The sequence below is a fragment of the Epinephelus fuscoguttatus genome, linkage group LG19 (genome assembly GCF_011397635.1).
Source record: "Epinephelus fuscoguttatus linkage group LG19, E.fuscoguttatus.final_Chr_v1".
Classification (NCBI taxonomy): domain Eukaryota; kingdom Metazoa; phylum Chordata; class Actinopteri; order Perciformes; family Serranidae; genus Epinephelus; species Epinephelus fuscoguttatus.
This window is the reverse complement of record NC_064770.1, coordinates 9,608,623-9,632,034: the sequence shown is the minus strand read 5'-3', so window position 1 is coordinate 9,632,034 and position 23,412 is coordinate 9,608,623. Positions and strand designations below refer to the sequence as shown.

Genomic DNA, 23,412 nt, shown 5'->3' with positions numbered 1-23,412 from the left:
CAGGCTGTGTAAGGGCTATTTGACCAAGAAGGAGAGTGATGGAGTGCTGTGGCAGATGACCTGGCCTCCACAGTCACCGGACCTGAACCCAATGGAGATGGTTTGGGGTGAGCTGGACCGCAGAGTGAAGGCAAAGGGGCCAACAAGTGCTAAACACCTCTGGGAACTCCTTCAAGACTGTTGGAAAACCATTTCAGGTGACTACCTCTTGAAGCTCATGGAGAGAATGCCAAGAGTGTGCAAAGCAGTAATCAGAGCAAAGGGTGGCTATTTTGAAGAAACTAGAATATAAAACATGTTTTCAGTTATTTCACCTTTTTTGTTAAGTACATAACTCCACATGTGTTCATTCATAGTTTTGATGCCTTCAGTGAGAATCTACAATGTAAATAGTCATGAAAATAAAGAAAACGCATTGAATGAGAAGGTGTGTCCAAACTTTTGGCCTGTACTGTACTTCCAATGTAGTAGCACCATAACTGAAGTCACAACACGTGGCTGCATTTCTGCTTACTGTAAAAGTTTACTTATAATCCTTATTAAGTCAAACTGTAGAAAAGTAATCTGTTGACACAATTTGACCTTTATTGAACAAAATATCCAAGATAACAGCATTGAAACAAATACCAGCAGATGTCACTGTTTTCACTGTCAAAACGTTTAGAAACACAGTTTGCTTCAGTGTGTTTCAGACACCAGTTCACTCTCCTTCAGGCAGGAAAAAGATACAGTAAGACTTCTGTTCACTGGTTTCAGGAAATCTGTACCATCAACTGGACCCATCCAGTGTCCTCCACAAAGACAAAGCACTGACCTCAGAGCAGCTGAGAACGGGAAAAGGACACATCTCTGAAGAATGTTGGTTAACAGTCCACTGTGTGTGCAGGACAAACATCCACTGATACTGTCATTTAAAATTGGCACAAGGAGAAAACATCCACATGGATTTCATAAAATCAGATATGTTGTCAAGACATTAAAACTGTTAGAAATTGGAACATGTTTTTCAATAACTGTTAATGTTGCAGCATCATTGTTGAAGGCCTTCACTCCACCAGACGGACCAAAGATAAAGAATAAAACTGACGGCAGTATACATTCGTGAAAGTCACATAAATAATGGCAGACAGCCATGATGGATCATCCTGATGTACCAGAGTCAGAGACGTTCTAATCCTAGACAGTATGTGATGCCACGACAGAATAACATCTTTGTCGTTAGGGGAATAGTTCACAGATTCTGGGGAAATACACAAATTTGTTTTCTTGCTAAGAGTGAGATGAGACAATTGACACCATGTTTGTGAGCTGGAGCCTGAAGGCGATTAGCTTAGCTTAGCTTAGCTTAGCTTAGCATAGAGAGTGGAAACGGGGGGAAACTGCTAGCCTGGTTCTGTACGAAGTTTAAAAGAGACGACACATCTTGTTTATTTTATTCGCACAACAACAGGGATGTAAAAACAATATGGGGTTTTACATGGAAGTGTTTATTGTCTGCCAATGGCCATAAGCAGTGACATCCCAAAATGTCAAACTATTCCTTTAAAACAGAATGCCTCTGTCATGAGACTTAATTGCTGAAATTAGTCAATTAACTGATCACTGATTAATCAGAGTACTTTTTCATACAAAAATGTCAAATACTCTCTGTAAGAGCTCTCTCAGACGTCTCCGTTTACATCACTATTAATAGAATATTTGGGGTTTATTTGACTGTTGGATGGACAAAATAGGACACTGTTGGTTATACACATTTAAAATGTTCCACAAAATTAATCTTAACCAAAAAAGAAGAACTACAACTTCCTGTTTGATCTGAAACTTTATCCATGTTATTCTGTTTTCAGGTCAAACATCTTTCTACATCACCTTGACAGAAGAGGTTAACTCAGGTCCTCACATTAATTAACAGCAGCCACATTCAGTAATGATGAGTCAGACTGTGTAAACTAGACCACGAGGCTGATTAGTTCCTCACAGGTTGATCGATAACCATCAAATCATACATGCAGCTAACACGCTAACTCTCATCCTCCCACTGCTGCGGCAGGTTGTGTGAATACTGTTAGGATTGTCAATGCAAAAAGCTAAAATTATTCAAAGTAACAGCTTGATTATTTTAAAGGTGACAGTTCAGCCAAAAAACACAGCTCAGCCTGTAGCTAAGTCTGACGCTAACAACTGAAAACTCAAAAACAACGTCTCTTTCCAAATGTAATCACTCATATTTTCCACTATTAACAAATACAACTTGACGACTTTGTTCCGTTAAGATGATGACGTACTTTTGTCACAATCTAAAGATAAATATAAAATAACAGGGTGACTGTTGAGAGGCCCTGTGTCATGACATTTGAAGAGACACTGCTTTCAGTTTCAGAGTTGAGTTTTGGGAGCAACAAGCAGCACAAAACTTGTCCCAGCAAGACGTAAATATCTGAAATTTTCAGCCTCTGCTCTTATTGTCAACAGTCAGTTTTTTTAAAACAACAGTTTTTTTTAACACCCATTTCTCAGGCTTCTGATTGGCTCAGAGGTAAGGTGTGTCACAGTGCCACAGACTTGTAAGCAAGCTGAAATATGAAGATGTGAAAATAATATATTACCAGGTAAATTCAGGAGACAAAACAGCAACTTTTGTTTCAGAGCAAAGAGACAAACGCAGCCGTATTTTGTGAGACGAGATGGCTTCATGTGCTGTCACTATGGTTCTCCAAACCTCTGAGAGGTTCACCCCAAAACCCCAGACAGACAGATAACACTCAGGCTGGTTTGTGTTTTTGGTGAACTGTCCCTTTAAACTTCTGATGAACAAGTTTAGAAGGCAAAGAAAAATAAAAAAGGAGGTGTGATTTTCACAGTGACAGGTTATTTTTAAGATAAACAAATAAAAAAAATAGCAGCAGCTTTGGCAGATTGTAACGTTTCTGTCTGCTCTCCTGCTGCTCCCAAAAGAACAAACAAAAGATAAAAACTAAACTATTATCTTGTGGCCTCCTAAGAACAGTGTGTGTCCTGGCTGGCTGTGGTTTACATCTACAGGGTGTCAAACTGTTACTAAATTAAGACAATGCATAGATCAACAGCCAACTAAAACTCCCCACAGCGAGGGAAGATGCCACATAAAAAACAAAGCTGTAAACAATAGCCAACCTCGTAAGAAGGCCCCAGAATCAAACTAAGAGCCAAGAAGCTGTGGCAGACACAAATATCACTTCTTCAACGTGGTTCTCTGAACACTGAAAAAGAGCGAGATCATTTAGGTTGATGATATGTTGGTTCACATGTACAGTGGAGCATCAGAGCTGTGGAAAAGATTGAAACACTGACAGGGTTTTACAAAGAGTCTGGAATCATTACGATGGATCACATTTCCTCCCAGAGAGGCAGCAACGCTCTCAGATGCAGTCAGACATACAGATGAGTATTATTTGTAGCTACTACTTTGCAAAACTTGTTTGAAATAACGGTTGTTGGGGAAATTCTGTGAAGAAATGAGTGATTATTTCTGGACTCTGCACCCTGCAGGGGGCTCAGGTGTGACGGGAAGAACAACAGAAGAGAAATGTTTAAACTCGAGGTAACCGAGCCTGTGTGACGACGACTCCTCGGCTCCAGCAGATTTAAGGATCCATTAATAGACGAGCACTTTCCAGCCGGAGTGGACGAAAGAGCAGCCGAAGAAGAGGCAGTCAACCGCCTGGTCCACCAGCCAATCAAACACCACCTCCCGACTCCCTGAGCCGATGGTCACCCTCAGCTTGAAGTTGCCCCCCTCGCTCAGGTTGTTGTTGCTGATAGGAAACAGGTTGACCACTTCCATGTCAAAGGTCACAGTGGAGCCCACAGTGATGGCAGGCAGCTGGTTGGTCATCTCTTTACCATTAACAAATACAGCACCTGAGAGGATCAATACACACTTGTTACATCACTTCAGTTAATAGTTACCTAACAGCAGCAGTGTGTGAACTGCTAATATCATTTAGTTCATATCAAATGTAAATATGTAAAGTAAAAACAGAAAGTCTTGCAGCAGCTATGTGTGTGTTTAATGGCAGCTTAGTTTGAATACAGTGAGAGCCATGCTACAACAAGATTATTACAGAGCAGAGTTAAAGATGCCCTGCAGAGTTTTCTTGTAAACAAACTCATCGTCTGAATCCTTGAGGTCAAACATGTTGAATGCATTTCCTTTCTCGTAAAAATTCTGTAAAACCAAACATTTTTAAACCTGCATTGTTTACATCCATGTTTACAAGGCAAGGCAAATTTATTTTTATAGTACGTTTCATATCCAAAGGCAACTCTAAGAGTTTTATTCATGACATAAGTCAAGTCAAAGTGAAGCCAGCAGCCTTCTTCTTCTCTGCCTTTGCTCTTTGCATATTACTATGTTTCTTGGCACAATATCGCTGCCCCTAGTTCAATGGAGGAGTAACTAAAAGCTGCCAGAAAAAACTGCTTCAAAGTGCCACTTCAGGTCAAAAACTCAAGACACATATTGACAGCTCCTTTGAGCAGGGTTAATTCACTCCTTATTAAATGCTGTCATGTTGAAAGAGATTATAAAATGGTGGGGACTAATTCAAGACAGGCATTTCCAGTGACAGACTACGTCCCTTTACATTAATGATGACACTGACATGTATGGTAAGCTGGTGTATAGCCTAAGCTAAAGTATCTATTGAGTTTCCTTTAAGCCCCCATTGAGTTGCACTGTTTAAACTTAAACTACAACAGAACACAATGAAGCTGTCCGTGTCAACATTACCATTGGTGGAAATGCAGACGGCCTGGTCTCTCTGAAGTGACTCTGCCTCCTTCTTGCTGTCGACACACACACCCAGACAGTCCCTCCGATCCATCTGACCTGCTGCAGACATCCTATACACACACACACACACACACACACACACACACAATAAATATGACAAAAACACCAGGTAAAAGGTTTAAATAATTTACAAAGAATCCAGACCAATAAAAGAGTAAGGATTGTTTTTCTGTTTATGAATCTCCTAGTCCCCAGATCATGCACAAATGTACATATTTTGCTTTAGCTTTAGAGGCACATCCACATCTATAATGTATAGCTATAAAATATTGTTGTAAGGCATATTTAAATCTATAAGTGAGTGGTTCAGTGTGTCTTTGTGCATACTTGAAGGTGAGTGTCTGGCCACAGAAGTAGGTGGGCGCATTGGAGTAGAGGACTGGGCAGCACGACTGGGAGGAGTCATTGCGCAGAGCGATGTTTCTCCTGCTGCTCAGGATGTAGCCCTCAGTGCCTGGACACCACTCTGGATCAGGAGAAAATGGACACACACACACACACACACACACACACACACACACACACACACAGAGGTTATTAACAATTGCAGTATTCTGGAGTTGCACTGTTTTGGCTCTTTGACATTTTTGATAAAATTGTATGTAGGTATTTAAATAAGTGTACACCAATCAGCCAAAACATTAAAACCACCTACAGGTGAAGTGAATAACATTGGTCATGTTGTTACAATGCAATGTTCTGTTGGGAAAACTTATGCCCTGACATTGATGTGAATGCCACTTGACCGGCTCAACCCACCCAAATATTGTTGACAAAATACTCCCCGACATGGCAATGGCACTCCGTGATGGCAGTGTTTTTAATGTTCTGGCTGATCAGTGCATGTTCCTTGTATGAGTGTGTTCTGTCTACTTTGTGTCATGTCCCCATACCCCCACCAAACTAGATAGAAAAATGAAAAACAAAGAATGCCAAAAAGTTGTAAAATTCAAGGTATATTGACTTGGATGGTGTCATCCAGGGATTTACTGTGATAAAAAATATGACAGGTATCGAGATGTGCTGATGTGAATATGCCTCCGTTGTATGCCCTTCAGTTAAAAGTTGAAAGTAGAATTAACACCTAGTGGTTGTAGGCCTCCATGAACCAGTCAAGTTGCAGTTACATCCATGTCTGTCCAGACTTGTATCGAGCCATGAAAGTTGACAATGCTTCAAATGTAGCTGCAAAGAATCCACATATTCTCACAAATCTTCCCCCGGCAGCACAGAGGATATGTACAATCAGCACAGTTTCAAGATGGATACCCAAGATTAGAGTCACCAATTCAGTATCTGACCAAATGTCTCCCCTCCTGTTCCTGAGTTATGATGTTTGTTAATGGCCAGAAGCGTGTTTTTGCAGGTCATCATGATGTCACAGTGAAGTTGACCTATAACGTTTTGGATATAAAAGGTCATAATTTTATTCTATGAGAGATTTGTGTGAAATTTTGTCAAAATTAGTAGATGAATTTTTGAAGTATGGCCAGTTATGTGAGGTCATAGTGATCTTGACCTTTGACAACCAAATTCTAATTAGTTTATTCTTCATTCTAAGTAGATCTTAGTGTCAAATTTGAAGAAATGTCCTTAAGGTGTTCTTGAGATATTGCCTTCTCGAGATGTGAGACAGGCGCAAGGTCACAGTGACCTTGACCTTTGATCACCAAAATCTAATCAGTTTATCTCTGAGTTGAAGTGGACATTTTCCCAAAGTTGAGGAAATTCCCTTCAAGCCTTCTTGAGAAATTGTGTTGACAAGAATGAGACAGACACAAGGTTGGAAGGAACAGACGGAAAAATGAAACCATAATGCCTCTGGCCATAGCTACTGCCGGCACAGAGGCAAAAAAACCCCCCAACTTCTATATCTGTCAGTGTTTCATTCTGTTATACTTAAAACATTTGTTAGTACAGAGTGCAACACTTTATAATAAATATTCATTTCCATGTGCACATCCAAGATTCCTGAAATTTTCAGGGTAATTTTTTTCAACTCCACTGTACTAGACTGAAGACAGAAATCAGAAGACAAATGTTGATTAAAACTTAAAGTATCTTGATAGTCAGATACAATAAGAGGTAAATAAGAGAGTCTGTTTGGGAAATTATGTGCTCAAACTGGGTCATCATCATTGATGTTACCTTAATCTCGTTACATGTTTAGACAAAGACCCCAGGAACAGTGCTGGGCTTTGAAGACAATCTTGCATAGTGGCCACATATGTAACTAGAACTTCCAGGTTCATCACATGATGCCACTCGCCCAAAAAGACTTTTTGCCATAGACTCACATATGAAAAGTTACTCTGCAGCTCTCCCTTGGTCAGATATGGCAGCTGAGTCTTCACCTACCATGCGGTGTGAGTGTGGTGTATCCCGTCTGCGGGACGCTCCAAGGGCTCCACTCAGTGCGACCCTCCCCGCGAGCGCAGACCTTGAACAGATAATCGGTGTGAGGGTCAAGGTGGAGAACCAGGAACTCGCAGTCCCGACCGATGTAGGCATCCTCATACTGGCTCCCCCCACTGCCAGAGCGCCGGTACTGCAGCCGATAATCTGCTGCTGCAAAGTCCTCATCCACCTGACCCACACAGATAATAATGATTACATACATCATGTTCTTGTGAGTATGTTCTCTGTGTTAATGCCACCCCCCCCTTGCTGACCTTACACCAGCGGACCAGGATGCTGCCGGGCCTCTCCTGCAGCTCTTCTATCTGGACGGGCGGGTGGGAGGATACGGAGCCAAGGCGGGACACCCTGTCCCTCAGCAGACCCAGCAAGGAATCATCAAGTTGGGCTGAAACACAAGGCACGTCCACCAATGCTGGTACCTCTGGTAGGCTGGAAAACACACAGAACCAGTTAGAAAAGATTTCAGTTCAGAAAGATTTCACACTGTGAACTTAAAACTCCATGAAATGCCAACATTACTGTACAGGACAGTTGCAGGTGCTTTTTAAATAATGGATTATTATTATTATTCATAGCAGCAATTTGTTTGCAGGCATATAGAGTGTCTCTGTCCTACCTGTCCAGTTGGATGTGCATGGCCTTCTTGGTGAAACTGCCCAGTTTGTCCTCCTTCTCCCCGAGACCACAACGCAGAGCTGCTTCCCCTGCAGAGACAAAGACAGAGGCTACATTTAAGTATATAACACATGACTGTCTCATCTGACTGGAATTGAGAGTGGCAATTTATGAGAAATAAAGATGCAACTAGTAAGTATATCTATTGTTGATTATTAATTGTTTAGCCCAAAAAACATGCCAGAAAAACCAGAGATTTCACCATGATGTTATCTATAAACGTCCTGTTTTGCTTGACCAACAGTCCAAATCCCAAAGATTATATTTTTATCACACAACAGCAAGGAGCTGTAGCTAACACGTAGAAAACAAGAATTTCTTTTGAAGAAATATTTTGCAGATGGCGTCTGTCCACAGAAGAGATGTACACGTTGAATTTCAGGTACGCACCCTCTCTCAGCAGCTCATCTGCCTGGCCCACCCCATGCTCAATGAGGCTCTGGCAGTCATCAAGCGGTTTGACGCTGTCTGCCTCGATGGCGTCCACCTCAGCCAGTAGGATGGCCAATCGTTCCGTCAGCAGCCGACTGGCTGCTGCCTGCAGCTCTGTGAAGTGCCGCCGAAGGGCCTCACGGGCCTGACCTGAGCTGCCTCGAACCTAAAGAACAGAAAAGAGACTGTTTCTTTATTATGTTGCCTATTATAAAACATCATCATTCTGCTTAACATTTATGCAATTTCAAACCTTCACAGCCAAAAATTCTCCGGTACCATCACAGTCCAAGTATGTACAGATCGATATTGTAGTAGTCATTAACCAGTTTACATTTATGACATTGTGTACTAAAGAATTGATTATTGCATGAAACAAGACCTGAGGACAGAGCCAGTTTCACTCAACAGCCAACGTGTTGAAACTGTGGAAAATGTAAATTCCTTGGTACGGTTCTGGACTCACAGCAACCTTATCTTCTCAGGAAACTCAGTGGTCTTGGAGTTAGTCAGCAGATTTTAGAATTATTAGTGTACCAAACTATGGTTGAGTGTTTTAACCTTTCACCTCCCTGTCTGGTATGGTCATTTTAACTGTACATCTGAGATGTAAATCCTCAAAAAACACAAATATATAGTTTCATGTTTAAAAAATGAGCAGTAATTTACTGAAACAGCTGATAATTGTAATTTTTGTCAAATTATAAGCAGGGTGAAATGCAGAATTTGTTGGGGACTATTTTCAGCAGTGGATTAATCCACATTAAGTGCTCTAGTGAGTATTTGGCGCAGCAGGATGGTGTATGCAGGACTGAGTTCAAATAAACTCGAGTGTGTGTGTGTGTTCATGGTAATGAAGGAACGTGTCAGCCGGTGCAACAGTGTGGCTCACTGATGTGATTTAACAGTTTTTTGGACAAAAATAGAGTATTATGGCACAGAGGAGTGAGATATATCACGCCGCTTATGGTACCACTACTAATACTATAACTACTACTACAAGCAGACTATCCTCAGTAGCTTGTCAGGAAGCTTGCGGCATTGTCATAATCGGCAGAGGTTGTGTTTCAGTTCCTCTTTGCAAAACACACTTTTATACACCAACACATATATGCACACGCTCACGCACACGCTCATGCACACACACATAAGGATTTCACAATGAGTACACCGAGAGTGATAGAAAGATAGCAGGAAACAGAAGGCTGATTGACAACTGCTGCACTGATAAAGCACGGACAGTATGACTATGAGAATGGAAACACACACACACTCTGGGGTTCTGCCAGAGTACACACTGAACTATGTATGTGTGTAGACAGTAGACACAGGGACGTTTCCACTGGAGACAAGGCATTACTTCCTGACGACTATCAGGGCGACACAGACAACCATTCATCAATATTGTGGGGTTCATAAAATAATAGTCCAACTAAAAATATGGCCCGACATCGTCAAACATGGGAGGAGATGATCTGACATCAGGCAAATGTTTGGACGACTCCTCTTACAAAGACAAGATGAAGCAGTGATAGTATTGTCTGAGTTTTCAAACACACACTATCTGGTATCTCCTTTCTTATTCTCATTGTGTGTGTGTGTGTGTGTGTGTGTGTGTGTGTGTGTGTGTGTGTGTGTGTGTGTGTGTGTGTGTGGCTTTAATCTGGTGGTGAGCCATCCCTGCTATGGGAAAGAAGAGGGTTATGAGAAAGAAAGCCTGAGATAATGTGTGATGAGGCAGCTGGGATTGGGCGGAGGGAGTCTCAGACACACAAACACAAAAAACGTATTTTGTGTGTGTCAGACTTTAAAACACTTAAGAACACTTTACTTACTATACATCTACATACAAAATTAATAGATAGTAATTATCAGCGGCAGCAGATGGAAACACAGGGTTCAACGCTAACGTTTTTTTTTTTCAATTGCCTGGTCGGGCAAGTTGGTCAGAGATCTACTTGCCCGAAGTCAGTTTTTACTTGCCCTATAAAAATTGTTTAATTTAAGCGGCTATCAAATAACAAAGACTGCAGTTATTTTTATGTTATGTAATCTTTATTCACACTGTATTTATTAATTAAAACAACATATGTCATGTATTGTAGCTTAATTCCTACACAAAAACGACAGTGTCAGGGCTTAAAGTGAAAAATTTGTCGTTCTCCGTCTATAATTTTGCGCCCTACTTGAGCCATGCCCACCTTTGTTTATTTTTCACCCCTCTCTCCAGTTCTGCTGTATTAACACCGGGTTTAATATATTTTGCTTCCATCTCTCTGCCCTGCTCTACTCTACTTCAATGCTATTTAGCTCTCTCTCTACTCGACCAGTAGACTACCACATCCACCTGTTGCACAAAACGCACACAGCAGTGTTTCCCCTAGGATGGAGTTGTAGCAGCAGAGGTGAAGCACACGCATGAAAAATAATTTTCACATGCGTGAAACTTTTTTGTATGCTTGCAAAGCACAGCCTGCTGGGATGTTTCTGTGTATCTACTGGCACCATAAGGGCTCTTTAGGACTAAGTACATACAGTACATGTGTGCACAGTAATTAGCAGGTGAAATGTCTGTCTAGCTTACCTATGAGGTGTCTCAAGATTTACGAACATACAATTGTATTGAATATAGTAAAAGTAAATAGTCACATGACATGCTGCTGTTTTGTGCTATGACCTATTTAAGTGTTGGAAGTTGTTATTTACGTGACAACGCCTGAACGCAACACAAGCTCAGCATGAGTGCCGTGCTGAGCTGCTGTGCAAGCAGCGTTTGTCTGTGTGTAACAGCAGTCTGTTGCAGGTTATTTAGGCTACACACTGTCCATAACAATAACTTTGTCAGCTGACAAACTGCACCGGGCTCGGGGTCAGGTTTGGTCAGGAAAATGCGGCCCGAGTCGCTCTAGTGTGCTCACCTGTGTGTGTGGCGGAACTCCGCCGTGCGTGATACAGAGAGCAGAGGAGAATTGTTAACGCGTGACCATGTAGAGACAGAAATGACACGATGACATAACACCATAAATAGTATATTGTTATGTTATTATATGAAGTGTCCGTCACGCAAAATAATATCAATGGGGTCTGTGGGCAGGACATTGTTACACAGCTGTGCCTGTGACTTCAGGCAGGGAGACCGCTGCATCAGAGCAGAAGAGCACGATTTAAAATACATTTATTTTATCAATTAGTTATTAACTTTTACTATTTTTAGCAACTTGCCCGATCGGGCAAGTGTGTTGTTAGTTTACATGCCCGACCGTGAGTTTTACTTGCCCCGGGCAATCGGGCAATCCTTATTGTTGAGCCCTGAAATATTTTGAAAAGGTTAGGTGCTTTATGAAATTATATTGTTCTAGGTTATGTATCCTATTGGTAAATGTTGAAGTAGAACTGCACCACAGAGGATTTTATGGACATTAAACTGATATATCATAGTGTTAAAACAGCATTTTATAGTTTCAGAGATGGGTATGATCAACGATGACAACCATTACTGCACACAAGCCCTCATAAAAACACAAAGTGTCATGTTTATGCTTTGTGTTTTGTAATAATTAGGTAGTGAGCTTTGGTAGGTGGATTCTATCACCTTCTCAGCGAGCCAGGCTAGCTGTTCCACCTGTTTCCAGTCTGTATGCTTAGCTACACTAACAGGATGTAACTTCACCTTTCGTGTACGGATACAAGAGTGGTATCTGTCTTCAGATATGACTCAGCAAGGGAGCAAATAAGCGCATTTCACAGCATCACTTGCTGGACTGATGCATTCAACAGTTAACGAGATGTTTTCACTCAGGGTCGAAGTGTTGTGCCAACAGATAAACAGACTGACATCATCACAGCTGTACAGCTTATTCAGCTTTAAACTAATCACTAGCATGTTTGAATGATTGACTAATAGGGCTGTGTAAACTCACTGATACAGACAGATCTGATCTATCTGCTGATTTTAATCAGTTTCAGGCAGTACCTTATTAGGCACAGTTCTTTATGATATGGGTTAGAGTTGGCTTTAAGTTTGGCTTTATTTCATAAAAGAAAAACATGTTTATATTCCTCAAAAATTTCCTCAAAAATTTAAAAAGATACCCAGCCACTGAGAAAACCGTGCATCCACACAAAACCCTGTAAATTGTTTTACTTTTCAATTTCACAACGTTTAAACAAATATTGATAATTGAAGAGTCAGAGTTTTGTGTTTTTACAGAAGTATCTGGCCCTGTCCTTTTCCTCTAAGGCTTGCTGTCCCTCCATAGCGACAGGAAATAGCAGCATTGTTTACAGTGAGCAGCAGGAGGGGGGGTAAATCTAGACAGCAGGAGGAAGGAAGAGATAGCAGAGAGAGGGACAGAGAGCATATACACTCATGGGACTCATGGTCGGATCAGGGGCTAACACACTTCATATTACCCTGGTGTGGTTGACACAGAGTGCATCAAAATCCATTATCATACCTCAGAAATACAACAGTAACACGTGTCATTTTTTCTTCATAAAGAAGTGAACCCACATGAATAATCTAAAAGGAGTTAATGAGCTGAAACAAAGAGTGCTTTCTAAACAGTCACATGGTGGCACTAGCCATCTTGTTTAGTCTATTTTAAAACTGTTTATATGCAGAGGTGTGAACAGACTCTAGTACCTGTTTGCGGGCCTGGTTGAGGCCATGCAGGCGCTGCTGGAGTTCACTCCGGTAGTTCTGAGCCGCCTCAATGCTTTCTTTCGCCTCCTGCAGCAACAAGTCCACCTCCGCAGACATCCTCCCGCCTCCTGACACACGCAAACACACACACAAGAGGAGAAGAATATTTACAAAACACAACCAAAGATGCAGTGTGACCTGAAACCAGACACAAACAAACCTACATACTGTATTTCAGAGTGTATTAAATGGCTGCAGCAGAAAGTGTCAGTGTTCAAGTCCTGATTAATCTATATTGATTTTAAGTTTACTGATAAAATTACTGTTGATTATTTATATCTTTTTAAACACAAATATCAACACACACAATCAGCAAATTCTCTCTGATAGTTTGTTTTGAAGAACTGCACTTTTTCTCTTTATTTATAATCACACATATCAACATGAAAAGTTTTAATTAGAACTCCTTTATGCCAAAGAAATAATATCAAAGAATACTGTTGCTGTTGAATTCTTTAAGGTCTGAGTACTTACAGTATGTCAAAGTGATATTTCATGTTTTCTTTTTAATAAATGTGCAAAATATTCTAAAATTCATGTTTTGCTTTGATAATATGGGGCAATGAGTGTGGTTTGATGGGGAAAAACAAATTAAAAACCATAAGGCTGCAACGTTACAAAATGCAAAAAAGTAACCTGCATCCTCCACCACAAAAACTACAAGATACAACACTGTGTTAGAGCATTTTAATGGCAGAGGATGTGAGGCAACAAGAAAACCACTTCCTACAGCTACCAGCCAGCAACCAATGTACCAGTCATTTAACAACCCTACTTTACAACTGACTTGGCTTCATACCGCTGCAGCATGAGATCAGACTGATACTGACCTTTAAATACAGTTTGGATAAGGACTACTTAGTGTGTCCCACCTCTGAGACAACATAAACCTTTGTGGGTAAAATAAAACAAAAAATAGGTGTACAATTATGCACTAGGTGAGGTCCTGACGGTAACATAAAGTCAGTTCATTAAGCTCCTTCCTGTGACCTTAAGATCCATTATCAAAGATCACTAAAATAATGCTGCAGGTCTGCTACATTTGGTTGTTTTGGCTGTGTGTTAATGTTAAAGCCATTTAGTGTAGGCTGTACGGGAAAACTGATAGCACAGAACAAAGTAACGTCAACATGTAGAGTTCATCTAGTTTGAGAACAAAAGCTGTCACGTCATGGTGGTGGTGACACGTGTTAATGTCACCACAGTCACAAACACATAAGGCTGCTTCTAAAAGAGATGTGGAAGGTTTGCAACTGAACACCTACGGCAACATCACTCTTAGAAACACTTTTCTAACAGTATACAACAGAATTTATCAACGTTATAAAGCCAGACTATTTCTCATTGGTTCTGACTGATAAAATTTGTAAAAAAAAAAAAAAAAAAGCACCAGTTTGGGTTCAAGACTCAAAAACAATGGCATTAAGGCGCTGCAACATCCCATTGTTTAACAATGTTCTTTTGCTTCTTAAATAAGGTGTTGGAAGCAAACTTTCATTAAATCATAGCATAAAATATACAAATTCACTTACTGGCCATTTAATTAGGTACAATTGTTCAGCCATTCATTAACACAAATATCCACTTAACCAATCACATGGCAGCAACTCAATGCATTTAGGCATGTGGACATAGTCAAGACAAATGCTGAAGTTCAAATGGAGCATCAGAATGGGTGATTTAAGTGACTTTAAACATGGTTGTTGGTGCAACATGGGCTGGTTTGAGTATTTCAGAAATTGCTGATCTACTGGGATTTCTAAGCAAAAAACACCTCTAGGGTTTCCAGAGGATGGTCTGATAAAGAGAAAATATCCAGTGAGGGATAGTTCTCTGGGTGAAAATGCGTTGTTGATAGCAGAGGTCAGAGGAGAATGGCCAGACTGGCTCAAGCTGACAGAAACGCAATAGCCACTCAAATAACCACTCATTCCAACTGAGGTATGCAGAAGAGCATCTCTGATTGCACAATACAGAAACAGATGGGTCAGAGGACCACACAGGGTGCCACTCCTATCAGCTAAAAAAAGAAACCTGAGACCACAATTGGGGCAGACTCACCAAAACTGGACAATAGGTCAACAACTGGTCTTAAGAGTCTTGATTTCTGCTGTGACATTCAGATGGTAGGGTCAGAATTTGGCGTAAACTTCATGAAAGCATGGATCCATCCTGCCTTGTATCAATAGTTCAGGCTGGTGGTGGGGATATTTTCTTGGCACATTTTGGGCCCCTTAGTACCAACTGAGCATCGTTTAAACGCCACAGCCTACCAGCCTAGAGTGTTGTGCGGACCATGTCCATCCCTTTATGACCAAAGAGTACCCATCTTTTAATTGCTTCTCCTAGCAGGATGATGCACCATGTCAGAAAACCTCACATCATCTCAAACTAGTTTCAACAACATGACAATGACTTAACTGTACTCCAATGGCCTCCACAGTCACCAGATCTCAATCCAATAGAGCACCTTTGGGATGTGGTGGAACAGGAGATTCATATCATGAATGTAAAGCTGACAAATCTGCAGCAACTGTGCGATGCTATCATGCCAATATGGACCACAATCTCTGAGGAATGTTTCCAGCACCTTGTTGAATCTATGAAGTATTAAGGCAGTTTGGAGGGCAAAAGATCAAACCGTTACTTGCAAGGTGTGCCTGATAAAGTGGCTGGTGAGTGTACAGTACAGGCCAAAAGTTTGGACACACCTTCTCATTCAATGCGTTTTCTTTATTTTCATGACTATTTACACTGTAGATTCTCACTGAAGGCATCAAAACTATGAATGAACACATGTGGAGTTATGTACTTAACAAAAAAGGTGAAATAACTGAAAACATGTTTTATATTCTAGTTTCTTCAAAATAGCCACCCTTTGCTCTGATTACTGCTTTGCACACTCTTGGCATTCTCTCCATGAGCTTCAAGAGGTAGTCACCTGAAATGGTTTTCCAACAGTCTTGAAGGAGTTCCCAGAGGTGTTCAGCACTTGTTGGCCCCTTTGCCTTCACTCTGCGGTCCAGCTCACCCCAAACCATCTCCATTGGGTTCAGGTCCGGTGACTGTGGAGGCCAGGTCATCTGCCGCAGCACTCCATCACTCTCCTTCTTGGTCAAATAGCCCTTACACAGCCTGGAGGTGTGTTTGGGGTCATTGTCCTGTTGAAAAATAAATGATGGTCCAACTAAACGCAAACCGGATGGGATGGCATGTCGCTGCAGGATGCTGTGGTAGCCATGCTGGTTCAGTGTGCCTTCAATTTTGAATAAATCCCCAACAGTGTCACCAGCAAAACACCCCCACACCATCACACCTCCTCCTCCATGCTTCACAGTGGGAACCAAGCATGTGGAATCCATCCCTTCACCTTTTCTGCATCTCACAAAGACACGGCGGTTGGAACCAAAGATCTCAAATTTGGACTCATCAGACCAAAGCACAGATTTCCACTGGTCTAATGTCCATTCCTTGTGTTTCTTGGCCCAAACAAATCTCTTCTGCTTGTTGCCTCTCCTTAGCAGTGGTTTCCTAGCAGCTGTTTGACCATGAAGGCCTGATTCGCGCAGTCTCCTCTTAACAGTTGTTCTAGAGATGGGTCTGCTGCTAGAACTCTGTGTGGCATTCATCTGGTCTCTGATCTGAGCTGCTGTCAACTTGCGATTTCTGAGGCTGGTGACTCGGATGAACTTATCCTCAGAAGCAGAGGTGACTCTTGGTCTTCCTTTCCTGGGTCGGTCCTCATGTGTGCCAGTTTTGTTGTAGCGCTTGATGATTTTTGCGACTCCACTTGGGGACACATTTCAAGTTTTTGCAGTTTTCCAGACTGACCGACCTTCATTTCTTAAAGTAATGATGGCCACTCGTTTTTCTTTAGTTAGCTGATTGGTTCTTGCCATAATATGAATTTTAACAGTTGTCCAATAGGGCTGTCGGCTGTGTATTAACCTGACTTCTGCACAACACAACTGATGGTCCCAACCCCATTGATAAAGCAAGAAATTCCACTAATTAACCCTGATAAGGCACACCTGTGAAGTGGAAACCATTTCAGGTGACTACCTCTTGAAGCTCATGGAGAGAATGCCAAGAGTGTGCAAAGCAGTAATCAGAGCAAAGGGTGGCTATTTTGAAGAAACTAGAATATAAAACATGTTTTCAGTTATTTCACCTTTTTTTGTTAAGTACATAACTCCACATGTGTTCATTCATAGTTTTGATGCCTTCAGTGAGAATCTACAATGTAAATAGTCATGAAAATAAAGAAAACGCATTGAATGAGAAGGTGTGTCCAAACTTTTGGCCTGTACTGTATATTACCAAAACACTCAGCCTTTTTAAAGTTTATAGCATCACCATACCAAGAAACTCTTAGTTGAACATTATATTAAAAATGGAGGGCATCATGGAAATCTTTGCTCACACTGCAGACAGAATGAAACTGAAAATTAAGTTAATTTCCTTTGAGACTACCCTAAATGCCTTCCTGTCAAAGCAGCCTATTTCGGGTGTAAAGATCCTGATGCATTTTAATTGTTATATCCTCAGTGTCTGCTTTTATATAGGCAAAACGTGTAAGAGTTACTTTTTAGGGAAAGACCTTCCATTTTATACTCCTCTGCTAACTGTGAACTAAATACGGAGTAGGCCTAACCTACATCTATTCACACCAGTGACACCAAACTAATTCATCACTACGATTGTGCTGTAAATATAATAATAATAACGAAATATCTCATGAGAAAACAACACTCATGTCGATCTTCAGATGTTTAAGTCTTCAAGTGATAAAGATATAAAGTAACTTTCTTTTCTCTAGGTCCTCCTCAGAGCTGAAAGAAGTGACACAACCTGGCCCCTGGTTGCGGTCGGCCATGCTTCCTTTAAAGCATCTGAAGAGGAAGTCACTGAGAGGGCTCTTGTTTCTGCCACATACAGTACATACAGTATCATCATGTGGCCCAGGAGGGCATCTTACATCACACCACCGTTACTATAACATAGCATCTCAATGTTGATTCTATATTGAGTTCATACAAGCTCTGGAAAATTATACATCCACAAACAGTTTGTTGTTATAAGACAGGGGGCATAAAGTGAGATTTATGGGATTTTTTGAAAGGAACATTTTGGAAAATCTGCTTGTTTGGGTCTCATCCAGAGTATGACATAGGACTGCAAATTAATTGATTAATTAATTGTTATATTCCAAACCCAAATGGGCGTGTTTTCTCTTTACATACCATGTTATAAAGCCAGAACATGGCAAATTCTCATATTTGAGAAGCTGGAAGTATTTTGGGGGCATTTTTTTTGCTTTTCAAATAAGCTAAACAATGTTAAATGATATGTTTATCAAAAAGTTGCTGTAATTTTTTCTCTCGGTCAACTAATCAATAAATCAACTTTTTGTTTCATATCTGTGTGTCAGAAAAATGGGGAAAGGTCCAGAAGGTTTTGCTAGCCTTTCAACAATGCCAAACATTTTTTTAAGGCCTACATCTTTTTAAAAGCCAGTCACCAATATATTTAAGAGTCAGCTGAATTAAGTTTTGGCAGCAGAGTTAAGATAGCTCTTTAATTAACAAATTTTGATTATAAATTATAAAAGTAGCCTAATTAATCACACAAAAAAGAAAGGAAAAGCCCGAAACCTTGCTTGTCTCAGCCCCTCAAATATGAACACTTAAAAGATTCCTCCAGTTTAAAATATTATTGGGCTTTTAAAGGTTGGTCAGGAAAAAAGGAAAAGGTACTCTGAAGACCTACCCTTGGGCTCTGAACATTTTTGAGCATTTTTCACTATTTTCTCACATTTTTAGACAAAACAACAGACTAACAGATTATCAATACTGAAAACAACCGTTCATTGAACCCCAAAGAAATCAACAATAAAATAACATGAAGTTTTCCCCTTCACAGATGGAAAAAATATCATCCAAAATTAGGCCAACTAAGGGCTGCAACTAACCACAGTCAAAATGAAATGTCAAAAACCCCATTACTATTTCCCAGAGCCCAAAGTGTTATCCTCAACTGTCTTCTTTTGTCAATAAACAATCCCAAACCCTAAGATATTTACGCAACTATATGACAGGGAAAAGTAGAAAATCCTCACATTTTAGAGGCTAGAACTGAAGTGGGTGGCATTTTGGGCTAAAAAGTGATATTTTAAGATTACTTTCATTTTGAAAAACCAATCAATTAATCGACTTATCATTTTAGCACTTATATACTTTAGAAATTGTTGTTTAATTCAAGTTGCTGGATTGGCACAAACTATTTGGATTAAATCCCACACAAACTCACAACCAATAAACTGTCTCCAGTATGCATTTACACCCACATGAATGCAAATGTAATTATGCAGAATTATGCAGGCATGCACTGTCACTTTTTCTGACTTAAACATGCAGACAGATATCTCTGAGTCATTTCTGTCTGTTAACAAACTGCCCAGAGCAGCAGCCTTTATTTAGCCCAGCCATTAACAAACAACCACAACATAGATTTTGTCTTTATCCTCTAAATAAGGGTGCTGGCCCTCTCTCTATCTCTTTAATCCTGTCATTTATAATCCTTGTCTCTCTCCAAAATCCACTGAAGACTCAATGTGAATGATGGGAACGCAGCCAAGCAAGCGTCAGACTGGTTTGTCTTATAAGAGAAAATCTCTGTCTCTCACTCTCTTAATTATATATACAAACCTGTATTCTTTATGCTCGTATGCTTTGTACATAAACATGCAACCAGAGAGTTATTGGGAGTGTGCTTTCAGAGTATTTAGGTCAACCTGCATGGACTGATGTCCCACTGTCCTGCTTTCACAGGTCTGTCAGACTGTTTACAGTGTTAGAAATATGTGGTGACAAAACCAAGTCCTGCTTAGGGAAAAAAAGAAAAGCCATGTATCTGATATATTTCAGTCACAATCCAACACAAGAGGTAACAAACATTGACTGTTCAAACAAACTTGGAAAAAAGGTTTTGCTGTGTGCTTGTTTCTTGTGGTTCGTCATTTCATTTTTAATATTCCTTTTAATATCCATGAGCATCCTGGCTGATATTGAGGCATTCATGTAGACACAAAAAGTATTCTCATGCTAATAGGCTGACAAACCAACTGAAAAACTCAAATTACACGTTGTTTTCATGTTGTTAAGCACTTGAATGCCTCATTGTGTTTTGACCCAATTTAAATTCTAATTTAATCTTACAATAAATGTCAAGTAGTTTATAGACGGTTCATGCAACTCATTCGAGCATGCTGCACATGCTCTGACTAACAGGAAAGTTATGAAAGGCACTCAAGTGCAAACCCACGTTATTATTATTAGAGCAGACCAGTGACGAGAAGAGACAACAGGAGACATTAGACATGTCTAAACTCGCTCACAACAACTTCCGTATTCTGTACGTTAGTTATTTTCATCAACTTAAACCTCCGCCCACCAGCATTGGGGCTGCATTAGCCTGCTTTGGCATTCCAAGAATATAAAAAGCATAAATACATAATTCACGCTGCATAATTTAATTTCTGATATTTCCGTGTTGAAATGTCACGAGGAGGCGGGTCGGTGAATCTAGACCTGATAATCTTAATTGATCGGGCGTGTGGGCAGAACTACCCCCAAGCTCCATTAACAAACCTTGTATTTTTAAGTCGGCGCTGCTGTCAGCAAAGCCAGATACATCACAGTAATAGAAGTAAGAGTTTAGCTAAATGACTAATGTATGGAGGTAAATTCGGCGTAGAAGATGTTCACTCAGCAACAACTTCATCCGAGAAATGACAGCGTCAAATGATGGTTCACACTGCTTGTCACGGTGTATTTTGGTGATCGAAGATGATGGCAATAACAGACGAACTAGCTTAAAAGTTGTCTGTGTCAGCTGTAAATGGGACTGAAGAGTGCTACTGTGGATATAAGTGAGTCAAAATCCTAAGAGTTATGAAAGCCACTATTTATCAGTTAGCGAGACGACATGTCATGGAGTTTGTCTACTCTCACTAACGTTAACGTTACAAGACAGGCGGAGAGTTGTTGCTAGCTTACGGCCAAAAGACAATGAAACTCGAATCATGCTTGTGAGAGCAAACGGACGACAGCTACGTAAGAAAACAACGGCTCGTCAGTGAAATTAAAAGTTCACCTTCTAATATGGAGAAAATATTTCCCAACTTACCTGTTTAGTGCTTTCTGGTGGCCATTTACTCCCGAAAATTGTAAATCAGCTCGTAGCCGCCGCCACACCACCGCTAGATATGCCCAAGTTTTGCTCAAGTCCAAAAATGACACTTCCGAGGCTTTCGGGACAGCAGCCAATTACAGACAGGATCGTGTTGATCGACAAGGAAATGAGCCAATCGGATTGATATATACTGCGTTCTCCCCTCCCTCATCAGAAGACCTCCCATATCAAAGTGGAACTGATGAAATGAGTTAAAGTGTGTACAAATCTGGACCGTATTGTGATACATCATGTGGTTACTGTACACATTTAGAAATATGGAGTGAATTTATGTACTTTATTTTTATTTTAAGTATTGGTTGAATTTTATTTCATTATGGTCATTGTTATTAAAATGTTATATATGTCATTATCACCATTTCACATATGTACTATTTAAGTTTATGTATCATAATTATTACATTTAAAATCCACAAGTACATTTTCCACATGTGTGTTTGTACTTTTCCTTTTTTTCCAGTGTATTTTCTTATCCACTAATGGAATTTTTTATCCATCCAACATAATGACATTTTAAACGAAGGATCTTTCAATAAAACAAATATTAGTAGGCCTGTTTTGCATGCAGTGCTCTCATAATGGGCTTACCTTTATTTATACACTTTATGACTTCATGAGGTTGGTGCCAAACACAGAACATAGACCTACTTAAAATGTATACAGCCCAATATCTCAGTGTTTTATTTATCATTGCATTAAATTTTATTTATACAGAATGTAGATCTCCAGCTGCCCCGGAAGAGACATGAAATCAACAGAAATCAAATTTGTAGGGTGAAGAGCTATTACCAGTCCTGCAACAATTGATATAAGTAATCAAATAAAGGTCAGTAAGACATATCACATTTTAGATGGAATATTCAAATAGTTTAGAACAATACATCATAGCAAGATAAAAAGTAAAGTTCAATGAGTCAAGGCCAGTTGACAAGTTCCAGCTCAGGTCTCAGGTGGGAAAGTGAGCTCTATGGACTGACATCGCCCTCTGTTGGAATGATGGATACAGCATGTGTGCAGGTCTGGTTAGACAAACAAATCTGCTTCTCTCATCCCCCTAAAGATACTACAGGGGTCCCAGATTCTTAAAGATCAGTGTTTGATGGAGCAGAGACATACGTTCTTATCTCTACTCAGGAGTCAGGAGTCCAAGCTCAGAATGCAGAGCAGTTTTATTTAATTTGTTTGGGTTTTTTTGTATATTTTCCAAATATCTAAATAGAAATAGTGTGTGGTAATAAAAGCAGACAGTATATTCTATAGGTAGCCTCGATTGTACCTGAAGGGCGGAGGGCCCTCCCAGGCAGGAGCGCTTGCACTGTCCTCCCAGCCATAGATGCGATAATGTTACACCTGATGGGGACCTCTGACAAATAATTTCATATATGACATCCTATCAAGATATGAAGAAAACACCAGATTTGCACCATAAGAACCAGCACAATACAAGCTGAACAATACAAGGGACAGCAGTGACCGAGGTCATTGCAGGTTTGGGCACCGTAGATCTGGCAGTGCATGGACTGGCTGAACGCGCGATGGGACACAGCTCTGCACAGCAAACTGCTGCTGTTGAAATCAGTGGCGCAGTTATTAGACGGGGCTCTTCGTCTGACTGGCCCGGGACAATCCCTCAGATTAGCGCTTGACCCACAGGATTTGTTTGAGAGGCACCTGCATTCACCGGGAGTGACACGCCGAGTGAGAACGGACAGAATGATCTAGATTTGTACTTATGTTCAACTGGAGCCTTTTCCACAAGCTTCTCTGTGTCTCATATATATGGATCGGATGCATTTTACGCACGCAAAACTCCAGGACGCAATACTTTAGAGGAGCTCTATCCAAGTGACCAAGTTGGAGCCATGGCACGTTTTACGCAGGGCGCGAATATGCTGATAGAAGTGTTTAAAACACTTTTTGGGGTAGTCTGCAGTTCACATTAGTCATCTGAGATCCGATAATGTGTGATATTCCTGTTGCCGGTGGAAACGTCTAATCCCTCCCCTGATTACCGCGCACGGATGGATTGCGTCGTGTCGGCCAGCCGACTGACATCAAGGCCTTGTCAAAATATTTTAACCGCTATGCTTGC

At 40.6% G+C, this 23,412-nt stretch overlaps 1 protein-coding gene across 1 annotated transcript; it reads right to left on the bottom strand.

Moving 5' to 3' along the window:
- Positions 1 to 563: 563 nt before the first annotated feature.
- Positions 564 to 21,360, bottom strand: crlf3 (cytokine receptor-like factor 3). Its single transcript, XM_049561491.1, has 9 exons — positions 21,255 to 21,360; positions 13,008 to 13,135; positions 8,321 to 8,528; positions 7,872 to 7,959; positions 7,507 to 7,684; positions 7,193 to 7,421; positions 5,162 to 5,300; positions 4,772 to 4,884; positions 564 to 3,900 (listed from the first exon to the last, which is right to left on the bottom strand). Exons 2-9 carry the CDS (start codon positions 13,122 to 13,124, stop codon positions 3,635 to 3,637), a joined length of 1,338 nt encoding a protein of 445 aa, XP_049417448.1. The 5' UTR covers positions 13,125 to 13,135; positions 21,255 to 21,360; the 3' UTR covers positions 564 to 3,634.
- Positions 21,361 to 23,412: the final 2,052 nt, after the last annotated feature.

What these genes read in the sequence shown, in the direction of transcription:
- crlf3 (XM_049561491.1), bottom strand. Translation starts at nt 13,124, where the DNA reads ATGTCTGCGGAGGTGGACTTGTTGCTGCAGGAGGCGAAAGAAAGCATT. An exon ending in TCAACCAGGCCCGCAAACAG is followed by an intron (nt 8,529 to 13,007) that starts GTACTAGAGTCT and finishes TCTGTTCTTTAG; the next exon opens with GTTCGAGGCAGCTCAGGTCA. An exon ending in CGTCTGCATTTCCACCAATG is followed by an intron (nt 3,901 to 4,771) that starts GTAATGTTGACA and finishes TGATCCTCTCAG; the next exon opens with GTGCTGTATTTGTTAATGGT.